Here is a 13,404-nt window from a genome sequence, read left to right on the forward strand (position 1 = left end):
ATTTACAGAGATAGTTCTACACTATTTTCTTGGACTCATTTTGGACTCTCTACAAACTGGATATTTGTCCTCTCTGGAATAAATACTTCTAGAATTTCATCAAAAATGAGTTTCTAAGAAGAATTTTTGAAAGCAGTGAGCATTCGTTTGCAGTGCACAGCTTTGTAAATCTCTGTATGTGAAGCCTTATCTACGTCTGGAAGAGATCACGGCTTCCACTGAACGTAGTTTGTTGTGACCTGATTGGGCATTCAAGAGCTGTATTTTAAGTGGGATGTAAAAGTGTGCTACAAATATTAGAAGGTCTTAGATCATGACCTAATGGTCTTAAGTTTTTGACTTGGGTCTTGTGAAGGGATATGCTAGGTTAGTTTTATGTCATGAAGTATTACATAATGAATAAATGTAGCTTTATTGTAGGCTTGATTTTTTTCAAAAGAGAACAAATTCAGAGTTCCCTCTCTCCTCAAAACTACTGCATAAAATGATTCTGTTGAATGAGACAATAGAGTCCATGGTTCTTCTTTTAGGTATCTTCTTAGTAAGAGAGATGCAAACCAAACTGGAAGGAAGCCAGGCACTCTGTTATTAACACGGTACAGGGCCTGTTACAGTACAGGGTAGTGAATTCTCATTGTGGTTCTACAAAGCATTAATGAAGTTCTAATTTAAAAAGCAAACAGCGAACCTCTACATTGCACCATAGGGACCCAACACATTTTATCACATTGTATTGTGACTAATATTAATATTGTTAATTAACAAGCTTTCTTGAGATCTAGGAATATTACGGCAACAAGTTTTTGGTTTTTTTTCTAAGGCTGCCTATTGTTTCTCAGTATCTCCAAACAGAGGAGCAGTGAAATGGAATAATCTAAATTACCTACTTGCTCAGAAGCTCAAAAAGTGAAATCTATTTTTGCTAAGTGGAAAATAATCAAAGTATTTCAATTTAAATAATTTTTTTACTTTAAAATGTGGACACAAAGTGCCATGCTGAAGGGTAGAAGTATAACTGGATCATTTTAAGAGTGGCCAATATTTGTCTTCAGAGGAAAATGAAGCTTAACAGAACTAAGGCCACTACTCACTGAGAAATTCTGCACAGGGGTTTAATGGGATTTAACTAACGCACTTTGAATTCATACCATTAATTAATTTGGCTTAACTTTCTCTTGTTACCCCACACAGACAGGATCTAAGTGTCTTTGTATTCCTTTCCGTACATAAATCCATTGTCAGTGTTGACTGTATCTAGGTAATTTTCCAGTATTGTGGTTTCACATAAGACTTCCTGCTTGTGCTCCAGCATCTAGTTATTTAAAAATGCTAAATGCGATGGCAAAATCTGGCATACAGAAAACTAGGTGATCCTTTGCTTTTTTTCCTGGGATGGGGTTATAAGGGAGTGTCTGTGTGAGTTCAGTGTTTTGATTTGTTTTGTTTTCTAGCGAGACTAGTTACTACTTTGTAGTTTGTATAATAAATTAAAAGGGGGGAGGGGCAGAAAGCTTAGTGTTTCACCATTATAAAGTGTGCAATATGTATTAACTTATTTGAATTATTGTTATTATAAAAATAAGTTGTAACAAGGAGCTAAACTTCTTAAACAACTCTTTCCTCCTCATATTTTTAATACTGGAATAACTTTTCTGAAGTGGCACTACAGAGCAAGTGAAGAAACTGTTCTTTGTTAAATAGCTGTATCAGCCTAACCTACAATTTCATACAGTGAAATGGCATAATCACAATTTTCATTGCTGTGTGGTATCAGTAGAATGTTGTTTAACTGTCTGTTTTCATTACTGAAGTTTGCATTTCGCCAAGTTCAGCCTTAATCAGATTTTTCTCAGTTGATAAAACATGGACAATACTTGACCTTGCCTGGTTATTTCCTGTGGTTCATAGAAACTTGGTTCAGCGTGGTATGAAAGAAAATTTTTCTGCTACAGGCTGCTTGGGACTGTTTAGTGGTGGGCGGAGCATGTATACCTGTGGGCCTTTGCATACTGTCTGTTGTGAGATAGCCTAACTCACTGGTACTCATGGTTTGTTTTTACAAGCTAAATAAAATTGTTTATTTTGTGATAACAGTGAAGTGGCTTGTTGGTGGACCTGAAACAACTACCTACATATTAAAACTATGCCCAGAATTAACAATGTTAAATAATTTTTCTATGACTTACCGAGGTTTCACCACCAGGTTTTCATATATACTTTCTTTACAGATACTTTTTAAAACAAACAAAAAACCGGTAAAAGTGTTTCAGTTATCTTTGTGCATGAATAAACTGATGTCTGTGTAGTCTGAAGAAAAATCATCTAGAAAGCAGCTTAAATAAGGCTGGGTTCTATTGTACTATTACACGTTCTTTTGTAATTTAGTTGTAGTTGATTGCCTGCATTTGCATAGGTCTAGAAGCAACAAATCCATATGAGAGCACTAGAAATACAGAGCCTTTTTTGGTCCATTTTTAAAGGTTGGGTTTTTCATGTTCTTTTGGAAAGATTTAATTACAAGTCATGTGTTACCTAAGACATAGTTATTACTTTTCCTTTAACAGGTCCAATGATGCACCAGCAGCCTCCCTCCCAGCAATACAACATGCCACAAGCAGGTGGCCAGCATTACCAGGGGCAGCAGCCTCCTATGGGAATGATGGGCCAAGTTAACCAAGGAAATCACATGATGGGTCAGAGACAGATTCCTCCATACAGGCCACCACAGCAAGGTAGGACTTCACTTCAGTATTCTTAACGTTGATGTTAAATAACAGTCTTTAAAATGATTTTTAAATCACTTTCTTTCGTACACCAACTTTTGAGCAAATCATTGGGTGTCACAGTCTTTGTTTGCAGACTCTTTTTTTTTGTTACCCTTTTAAGGGTGATTCTTGCAGCAACAGATTACTGGTATCACCATGAAACATGAAGACAAGTATTTCTTGTTTTGAATTCTTTCTGACAAAAAGTATCTAAAAATACACATCTCAGATATACTGATGCAGAATTCTGTTTCGATATTTAAGTGATAGGAACAGAAAAGGAACAGAGTACCTGCTTGGTTCTGAATTAGCTCAATTACAAAAAAGGAACAATGTTCCACAATCTTGCTTCTTTTTTACTTTTTTCTTTCCAGTCCTTTTAGAAAAAGAATAACTTTATTTTGAACACCTTAGTCTGTTAAACACATGTTCCTAAAATGAGCTCAAAACTGAAGTTTGATATATATATATATGTGCTCAGTCTAGTGCAGCCAAACTGTGTGTATGTATATATAGATAATTTTTTTCTTAAGTAAACCAGATTACATATGTTGTCTGAAATGCAACAATAGGGGTGGGGAGTACATTTGAGAAATATTTCTCATACTAAAATCAGAAATTAGCAGGCTTTATAACAGAGAAAACAAGTTATTTACGTATTGACTGGTTGTGGTTTTTCAGGCCCACCACAGCAGTACTCAGGCCAGGAAGACTATTATGGGGACCAATACAGTCATGGTGGACAAGGTCCTCCAGAAGGCATGAACCAGCAATATTACCCTGATGGTAATCTCTCATAAATGTTAACTTTCCCATTTTCTATACCTGCCCAATACTAATGTAGTCCTATGCCCAAAGTTAGGGAATGAGGCAAGAATAGTAACATCATACCTCATGTTTACAAAACCTTCCAAATTCAGAATTGTTACTACAGTTCGAGTTAGTATGACCAGTTAATTTTACAACATATTCAAAGCATGTAACTTGTAATATTCCCATCTGAAATTCTTAACAACAGTTCTAGTATTTAAAAATGAAGTTCTGTAATTGGTTTATCTAAAAGTGTGGAGGGTTTCTTAGCTTATCTGGTATAATTGAGATTAATTAAAACAGTCATAACTTTATTATAAATAAGAGAGGGGGCAATATCCTTTTATTAAAAATCTTACTGAAGTGCAAAAACTTGCTAAAAAGATGTGGTTTTCCTGTAATTATTCTATTTGTTAATGTAGTGTTTAGTTTTTTGAAGTCATGCAAATGTATTATAGCTGCTATGGTATGGGCCTTTAGTTTAATTTTTACAAAGGAGTAAAATGGTCCCTGCCCTGAGGAGACTGTAATTGTGAATCCTCTTTAGAAGTCCCCCCAGTACTTTCAAGACAAGTCTGGGACTTTCAGATTTCGAAAATCTGTCGTCCTGCCTCTTGGAATTTAGAGTGCTGAAGGCTGTTGGATTGTGTTGTAACTTAGAAAAGTTGCAATTAACCTGGTTTTAGGCTGAGCAGAGACTGAGAGAACAAAGATGCTGACTCATGACTACTCTGATAACTGTGTGTGCAACTTAATGGTATCTTATGAAGTTCAAGGAATGTGGTAGATGTTAACATTTAAAAAAATTATACAAAGCTGTGTAATTGCCAAAGCAACTACTCATTGCAAATAAAAGTATACAAGTTAGTAGTTTTGAATTTTAATTTCTATTAAATTGATCTTAAAATATGTCAAGCCACGTCTATATAAGCTTATGTGTGTTGTTTTTGGAGATACATGTGCAGAGTTATTTTATGAGTTGTATTAACTTGTAGTTACTAAGCTTTCATTGTGTAACTTCTGTTACATGCATGAACTTTAAATGATTACGGGCAATTTACTGTACTAAGGGCAATTTGATGTTAGTATCAATAGCTTTGTGGTAGCACATATTACTTCTCTAAGACCTATTCCTTCTGAAGATTCATTCTTTATCATTACTTCATTATTACTTTTATACGGAACATAAAGAAAATATAAGACTTAAGTTATATAAGAATATAAGGTGACGTATTTGTACTAGATTCAGTTAATAACCTATGGTACAGTTGCAGAACTAATTGCAAAGACTGCTAAGTTTTAGAACTGTTTTCTTCTTTCCTTATTTTTATATTAAAGTTTTGCTCTAAATTTTATATACTTCGTATAATTCAATTTCAAATTGAAACAAAATTTTGGGTTGTCTTCTTGACCAAGTTGTTAAGATATATTTTGGTCATCTGTAAGACAAAATGTATTCTAAAAACAACAGTGGGTGGGGTGCTTACTGCATATACTGGTTTCTTAATCAGAGATGCCTTTAGTCTTTGAAAAGGAAGGTTTGTTTGTAATGTAGAGAAAACAGAATGTTGCTGTTCTGTCATTTAAAAGTGAAATTTAATGTAGACTGGTTTATAACTTCATTGAGTTTTATTTGTTGTATTTCACACTGCTTTTAGCATATGCTTTTGAATTGGAGATCAGCAGAACAGGTGTTAGACAAAGTATGATAATTTCTTTCTTTGTTCAATCTTAATTTAATTCAAGTTATTTACATGTGAAAGGCCTAAATGCTTTCTTTTTTTTTTTTTTTGAGTGAAATATAAAGTACTTCCCCCCCCTGCCCCCCCCCCCCCCCCCCCCCAACAAGGATTATCAGAAGGTTAAGACCATCCCTTGCTGTGGTGTTGCTAAAACTACTGCATTAAGCCTTTTTTCCTGTCACATGTTAATTCAGTATGAAAGGAAATCATACTAATAAGTCTTTGGCTAATACAATTGAAAATTCTTTTTCATGTATATCCAGTTGAAATTTTTTTCATTTTTCTGAGAAATGAAATATTTTTAGGATTTTCACTCAGAGGCCATTAACGTTTCTTCCTGTCTCTTGTCGAATTGATGTAGGTCATAATGATTACGGTTATCAGCAACCGTCGTATCCTGAACAAGGCTACGATAGGCCTTATGAGGATTCCTCACAACATTACTACGAAGGAGGTATCTATATACCTTCACACACATACGCACATACATTCCCTTTCCTCCCCCACCCGTAACGGGAACAAAAATTCTTGCACAACACAACTTATACCCATGCAAAGCTCTTGTAGAGTACTAGTTGCTGGCTGTCTTGAAAATTGCAGGGAACGTGAAGCATTGAGAATAATTTCTTGCAAACACCTAAAATATATAACGACAATTTGCCATTTCTAACAATAGTAAAATGACTAAAACACTCTAGAGATTTTTTTTTTTACTTCAATGGAAATTTTTATTTAAACATAAATTTGTTGGTTCAGTTGTATATCTTTTTTGTGTGTGTATATATTTTGTATAATTATAGTGCTGTTAGGAAACAGCTTGCTGATCTTGTGTAGCTAGTCTGTGCTCTTCTAGCTGTCCTTAATTTTGTCTTTTTTATTTTATTTAGCATAGTCATGATCTTATGACTGTGATGTTCCAGTAAACGTAATGCTCGTTTGGCAGAGATGCTGAAAATGCTGCAGTTCAACTTTGCAAAATTGGCTTTAACTGCAGTTTGTTTGGCCGAATTCCTTGTTTGGTTTGAGTTCTGTTTTGTTCAGTTTTTGAAATCAATATTGCATTTTCATTTTGTTCTTGTGTTGCTGGCTGTGCATCTTAGAAGGAAAACAATTAATAAAGTAGATATCTTTAAGTTTTTGCTTTCTTGCAATCATATTACAGGAAACTCGCAATATGGTCAGCAGCAAGATGCATATCAAGGACCACCCCAACAGCAGGGTTATCCACCACAACAGCAGCAGTATCCAGGACAACAAGGGTATCCAGGACAACAGCAGGGTTATGGTAAGAAACTGAAGACACGGACAGCAATCACAGAAGAGACTGAGATCCTTGTATGTTATTTCATCCCTGTTTTACTGAGTTGAATGGCCAGGCTTGTACAAAAAAGGCTGTATCCTGCAATTTCACCGGGCCCAAACAAGAAAGCATAGCAGACTTTTTCTGGGAAGTAGATCTGTTGACAATGTCGGGCAGTGTGGTAGGCACAGAAAACCAAAGGTGACTAGACAACATTGTAACAAGTGTCTGTGATTTAAAGGCCAGGGAATGCTTTGCTCTTTTCTGTCCTCTCTTGGTGAATACGGTCAGGTGGGCGGGCTCAGAGATGCCAAAGAACCATTTCTTCCTTGGAGTTGCCATTTAGATTGACATCTTCTAAAAACTAGTTTAAAATTTTATCTAACATGCATGAGTCTAATTAAAAATTCTTGTACCGATCAGTAAGGAAACGAATATAAGCATTGTTAATGCAGCTTTCAAGAGAGCTTGTCTTACAGATTTGCACTAGTGCAAACCTTCTGATGTATGGCAAGCATGAGAAGTCCTCAGCCGCAAGTGAGATAATACAGTCCTTGGGTGCAAGGAAAATTTCCCAAACAGGAAGCTGAATTAGTAGTGTGTAACTTCTGAAAACTTCAGAAAAGCATACTGAAAATCCCGCTCTTTTAAGTTTTACTTGCTTGCATATTGTAAAGCTGTATATACTTCTCTCAGAAGAAGGAATCTCTGAAATCCATATATTTTACCTTGTAGCTCTGTTGCAGGTTTAAGCACTAGAACTTTCAGCATTGTAGGTATGTTGGGAAGTGTGTGGATGACTCGTTTGCCGTGTAGGTAAAGGCCAGATTCATGTTAAATCCAGTCATGTTCAGACAGTGTTAAGAGGATCCACTGAGATTTAGTAAGATTTCTTGTGTTGGAGGTTATGGATAAATTGATAGTTCTAAAATAATATTCACGTACTTATATTCTGCTAAACATAACATAGGAACAGAATGAAGATCAGAGTGAAGGTCTATCTAGCTTGCTGTTACGAATTTTGTAAGTAAAGAAATAAGATCTAACTTATTCGGAAAATTTAGATTGAGATACTAGAGGAAAGGTATGAAGAAATGTGTTGGAGCAACTTATTCACTGTAATTTGTAAACCCAACTAGCATACTTCTCTATTTCTGCTAAAAAATAGAAATTGATACTGAAATTCTATTTTTATTTTATAAAATTTGTCACTGAATGTTTAGAATTCAACTATAAAGAATTGCCATGAATAAATAAAACCAAGTTTCATTTGTCATGTGAACACAGCACTTTTTAGGATGTATTATTCTTGCTTGATTTAATATTTAATTGCTTTCTAATTTGCAAAAATAAATCAGCATTCCAGTCATTATTATCAGTCTTTAAGGTTTTGTTCCTCTGTAGAAAGCTGAAACTACATAGTTCAGGGAGATTTGAGGTCTGAGGAGAATGATAATAGCCTATGGAGCTTGTCTTCTCCAGGTCATCTGTTTGACTGTCTTACAGATCCAGAATTACTGATGGAGTTACCAGGTGATGTCATCTTAATGCGCAGTGCCTGTAGCTAAAATTTTAGTACTGAATCACATTATTACTAAAACACATTTGTTTCTTCTGGGTGTGTGTGTGTGTGAAGTGTTAGTTTAAAAGAAAGCGCTTAGGAAGACTTGTAACTCTTCAGGACTGCCAGTTTTTAAGGCATGGTGATGAAAAAGCTAACATGGATCTGCTGCAAAAGATCCATGTGGAATGTCACTGAAATACACAGTATGCCATCTGTCCCAAGGTAGGAGGGGATGAGGTTAATTTTCTTTGGAGCATGGCTGCACTGCTTGATGGTAGTAACATGCAGCTTCCAATGGTAGGCAAGCTGAGTCTGAGTCCCTGTGAACAGTGACGGAGTTTGTATTGACAAAAGAACTGCTGCTCTTTACAGTAAAAAAAAAAAGCTGGAGACAAAAGTTTTGGTTGTTTGGGCTTTTTTTTTGGTTGTTTTTTTCCTGTCCGTTTCTTGGAAAGTTAAGATGACCAGAGAAGTATGGAGGAGAGGGTGCTTTTCTCCATCCCACAGTAGCATTTAGTCACATCTTACATTTTATGCATGTAACTTGCTTGCCTGACATCCCATTTATGATTGCTTGCTCTGGCGTGAGAACTGACTTTCTGGCAGTGTGGTGCTGCTAGTCTCTTCAAAAGGTCCAAATGCTAAATGCAGCTGATCATCTGGCTGCTCCTGGCTTTATAAAGTTCTGGAGCAGCATACAGTAGGAGGGAGGATGTGCCTAATTATGTGATTCTCCTTAGCCCTGCTCAATTGTAAAATTCAGTGCTTTTACTGTTCTCTTCTACCAAACACTTTAAGCAATCTTTTGCTTTTTCTTTTTTTTTGTTTCTTTTCCACTTTAATGATCTCCAGGCCCCTCCCAGAGTGGTCCAGGACCTCAGTATCCCAATTATCCACAAGGACAGGGCCAGCAGTATGGGGGATACAGACCCACACAGCCTGGGCCACCACAGCCACCGCAGCAGAGGCCTTATGGATATGACCAGGTAATATCTCATTTGATGAGAAAGTTGTGATTTCGTACACACCCATTTGATAATCTTGGTTTCTTGCGGATGTTTAAACTAATGAATTTGAGGGCATGGTTTCTCAGGTGTGTATATACAATTCTCATGGATTTTATTTCCAGGTGATTTACCCAGAATAACTTATCTGGAGGTGTGATTAGTCATTCTTTTCTGAGTCTGCAAAGTTTTAATGCAATTTCACAGTGAGGCCCTCCAGGCAGTATTTTTGGACCTTAAAAATTAAGATGATCTGTTTCATAGCCTCATGGCGAATGACTAATATGAAAGCTGAGGTTCCTAAATCTCATGGTGGAACATTCATTACTGTTTTGCAATAAAAATGGTTGAACTGATTTTCCACAAACACAGATTCTTTCCAATTGCAGAAGTACCTCAGGTGTGCAGCTAAGGTTCTTCTGTGGAGTTTCTGTGGAAAGACATGAAGCCTATTCTTGCATAGATTTTTCTCTGAGCATATAAAGCAGTATAAAGGAACACTGAACATGGGAAAGAAGTGACATGAAAATCACCTGCTTCTTTCCTATACCTGCTAAGTTTAAAACAAACAATTAAGAACCACCAAAGCTCCAGGTGTTAGTTGTAGTGGCAGACTCCTGTAGAAAACCTGTCTTCTAATTAAAGGATAAAGCAGAGGTTTTATTCCTGTAGAAGATACTAAATGTAAAAATGTAATCTTTGCAATATTGAGTCGTTCAGAAATTTCATTACAACATACGCCTACTTTCCTTAGCATATATAAAGTGGAGATGAACTAAATACAGGTTACGATCAAGTTGAGGTTCTAGTGTTTAAATAAAATACTGATCTGTCAGTAGAAGATCAGTTGAACTTCCAGGAACTTTTCCTTGGAAGTAAGAATAGTCGTAATTGCCTACGTTTTTAAAGGAGAACAGTTGGCTTCCTTTCTACAGAAACTAGAAAAGACTAGGAAGAAGGAATAAACTCTTTTCAGTGTGGTCGTCTAGAGATGTAATTATAATTATTAACAGATAAACAAAATGTTCATGCACTGAACTAATAGCTTTCTCCTGCAAATAGTAAGTTTCAGGAAAAGTCTTTGTTTGTGGCAAATGTAGGGTCAAAGAAACATAATCTTAGTTTGCTGAGTTTCTTCCAGCTTTCTTTGCAGTAAAAGTGGATAACCCTCTCTGCAGGTAGGCTCTACTATTCAAGTTTTTGCAATCTAAGTTCCACTGGGAAACTCAATTATAGAAGACCATTCATACTAGCCATTCCCATAGGAATTGCGCTGCTTAAATTCTCATCTGGCAGCTGTTCTGAAACTCTTTGCCCTGATGCATTGTTATATATACAGTGGAAAAAAATTGACATTGCAACATAAAACTGGAGTGTAAAATAATGCCTTACTGTGATGGTACTGAACGTGTCATGGTGGCAGGGCCGCAGTTTGGGGAATGCTCACTTCCTAGCACACCACTTGTTTGTGTAAGCTGTGCGCCCTGTGGTGAAAGATCACAGTAAGCATGTAGCTGTCATCTCTGCCCTCCTCTGCAGTACGTGACATTCTGTCAAAAGAAATCAAGAATTATCAATAAGGGTAATAATAATGAGTATTGGATCTACGAAGTAATTGATTCCCATAGGATATATTGACACTTCTTAGTGTTCACTGGGGTGTGTCTTGGTTTGAGATGCAGGTGTCAGTCCATTCTGTGATGCTTGATATGTGAATATTTTTAGGGGTCTCTGAAAGCAAATTTTCCTAAATTACCTTGAATTTAGGTGACCTTGTCTTTTTGAAATAATTTTCAATGTTTAGGTGGGAAATAATTCCCATCTTTTGTTTTTGAGCGTTCTGCAAATTTCATGGAAGTCTGTTGAATATAAAGGTATACTCTTTTGATCAAATGAGGTTCCTGGCTTTAAATCTGTATCATCAGTCTTGCTTTTACATTAAAACACAAAGGATTTTTAGTAAGATGAAACTGTACCACTTATATTAGTTTATAATGTATTGTTATTTGTTTCCACCTTTTAACATCAGAGTTTATTTGGGTGGTCTTCTGATTTCAGCTTTTAGTACAGGAAAATATGAAAATATGCCTTGTGGTCTAATTATATATTTTGAATTTTTTTTAGGGTCAGTATGGAAATTATCAACAGTGAAAAAGTACTCGCATTCCACTAGGCAATTTCTATTAGCAGCCATATTGTCTCCTCAGCACTGTGGACATCTTCCTGAGATGAGAACTTCCCTTTCCATCTAGCTTTTGGAAAAAATTGTGTGGCTGTTTTGTGGTATACAGTCTTTATGGGTTAAATGTTAAAGACTGTAGATTCTTAGAAACTGATTTCACATCTCTACTCTAGATGGCAATATTGGACAGAAAATATGTGACATAACGATTTGCAGTGAGTTGAGAACTGTATGTCAAATAGACTGTTACAGACTGAAAGGTGCAAACAGCTTTGTATGTTTATGAAGGTTATGGGAATTTAATATTTTTTCCACAGATTTTTTTTTTGTAGGGGGAAAGGGGAAATGCACACTTTTTACAGCAGCAATATTTTGTATATTATGTTTTTCATGTGGTGAATATGCAAGACAGTACACTACTCACTGGGCAGGATAAGAAATCTACTGTTAAAAATGGGTAGGGGCATGATAAGTGCTTGATTGTATAAGTCTCAAAATGGTGTACAGTAAAGACAACAGTGAAAAAAGATGGAGAGCATCATACATCACTGGTAGGTTCATGTACAAAGAATGAAAATCCCAGTTATCTAAATGGGAACATAATTAAGACAGTATAATGTAGTCTTGTGCAAAGATTAATTTTTTTAAGCTTTCCAATTTTTGAGTGAAGCAGTTTTATAAAAATTGTTTCTAACGTAGTTTGACAATTTTTCTGCAACATTTTTTGGGTAACAAGATAAATGTTTGGGTTTTATTTCTCAAGTGTTTTGTCACAGCTTTGCATAAGCAAGCTGTAATTCCTCTTAATTGCAATAACAAAGAAAATGACAAGTGTTAATTTTACTTGGCTTGAATATGCAAAGAACTTGAAAAAGAATATGGAGGACAGGACTGTATTGTATAAGTGTATTTTAACCTTTAGTTGAATAATTTTTATGTATCAAAATAGCCTAGAAGACTTCGTAAAACCTATCTAAACTTTCCTAATTGGGAGTTAATATCTTTAGGAAGGGGCATTTTTTGTGTGTGTCCATTTTTATTATTGGTTAACATGAGACCAAGAGATGTTTTATAACATCAAATATAAAACCTGTTGGTGAGGTAAATGCCAAATTTTGAACTGCATTAATGCTTACAGTGTTGCATGTGAGATAGAGGCAGCACCTTGATCAATAGCATAGTACACAAAAAAATTGGGTTTTGAGACTGTCCTGGAATGGTGTATCAGATAAATAGATACTCTGTTGTGCAGGAATATATGTGTTCAAGAATTCCTGGCAATTTTATAAAGGACAAAACTTGAAATTATCCCTGGAGTAAAATAATACTAACTTCTTCAGTTGGTGATGGTATGTGGCCTGGGGGATGGGGGAGAAAAACTGGTGTTCATAATACAACATTATACATGGAAGGCAAGATTTTCAAATTGTTAATCACTTTGAAAGGGAAAACAATTTTCTTAGTCGATAGAAAATACATATCAAGGTTTGAACAGATACAGCATGAAGAACATTATTATGAATGAAATGCTTGTAGGTTCTGTGCCAATTTTCCACCACTGTGTACTTCATTGCTATTTAAAACTGTACTCCATCAATTCTAACGGAAGAATAAATTATTTGTGATTTTAATTTTCTCATTTGTTTCTTTAAATTAGATCCCTATCACTCAGATGTCTCATCTGGAGACTCTGCTGTGGGTTTTTATTTTATAGAAGTTTGGCCAGAATAACCAAACCAAACTGTATTTGCATTCTAGGACTTTATCAAAATTCTCTTGCCATAGCCAAGTTAATTAGAATTAACTGTTCAGTAATCAGCATGTTGTGTAGGTTGTTTGTTACAAAATTTTTCCTCTGAAAATGAAGGTCCATGAGGCTATAATCAAGATGACTGAATTAGATAAATGAGTTGAGGAGGCAAAAATGTGTTGAACCCAACCTGGTGTAGATACGTTATCTCATTTGAAATAAGCTCAACTGACATTAAGAAATAATTTGTCTTGCCAGCCCATCTTCTGTTGTCTTATTCTCCTTTT

The 13,404-nt window shown here is 35.6% G+C and overlaps 1 protein-coding gene across 3 annotated transcripts in view; it reads left to right on the forward strand.

Moving 5' to 3' along the window:
* Positions 1-12,998, forward strand: part of SS18 (SS18 subunit of BAF chromatin remodeling complex) — a 42,499-nt gene extending 29,501 nt beyond the window's left edge. The window contains exons 6-11 of one of the 3 annotated variants that reach the window (XM_055704945.1): positions 2,565-2,732; positions 3,447-3,551; positions 5,679-5,771; positions 6,480-6,602; positions 9,034-9,167; positions 11,310-12,998. In XM_055704945.1, the coding sequence (XP_055560920.1) occupies positions 2,565-2,732; positions 3,447-3,551; positions 5,679-5,771; positions 6,480-6,602; positions 9,034-9,167; positions 11,310-11,336 (650 nt within the window). In that variant the 3' untranslated portion in view covers positions 11,337-12,998. The remainder of the gene's footprint in view (positions 1-2,564; positions 2,733-3,446; positions 3,552-5,678; positions 5,772-6,479; positions 6,603-9,033; positions 9,168-11,309) is intronic. The other 2 variants (XM_055704946.1, XM_055704947.1) reach the window with 2 other exon arrangements.
* Positions 12,999-13,404: the final 406 nt, after the last annotated feature.

Source organism: Falco cherrug, chromosome 3, assembly GCF_023634085.1.
Source record: "Falco cherrug isolate bFalChe1 chromosome 3, bFalChe1.pri, whole genome shotgun sequence".
Classification (NCBI taxonomy): Eukaryota; Metazoa; Chordata; class Aves; order Falconiformes; family Falconidae; genus Falco; species Falco cherrug.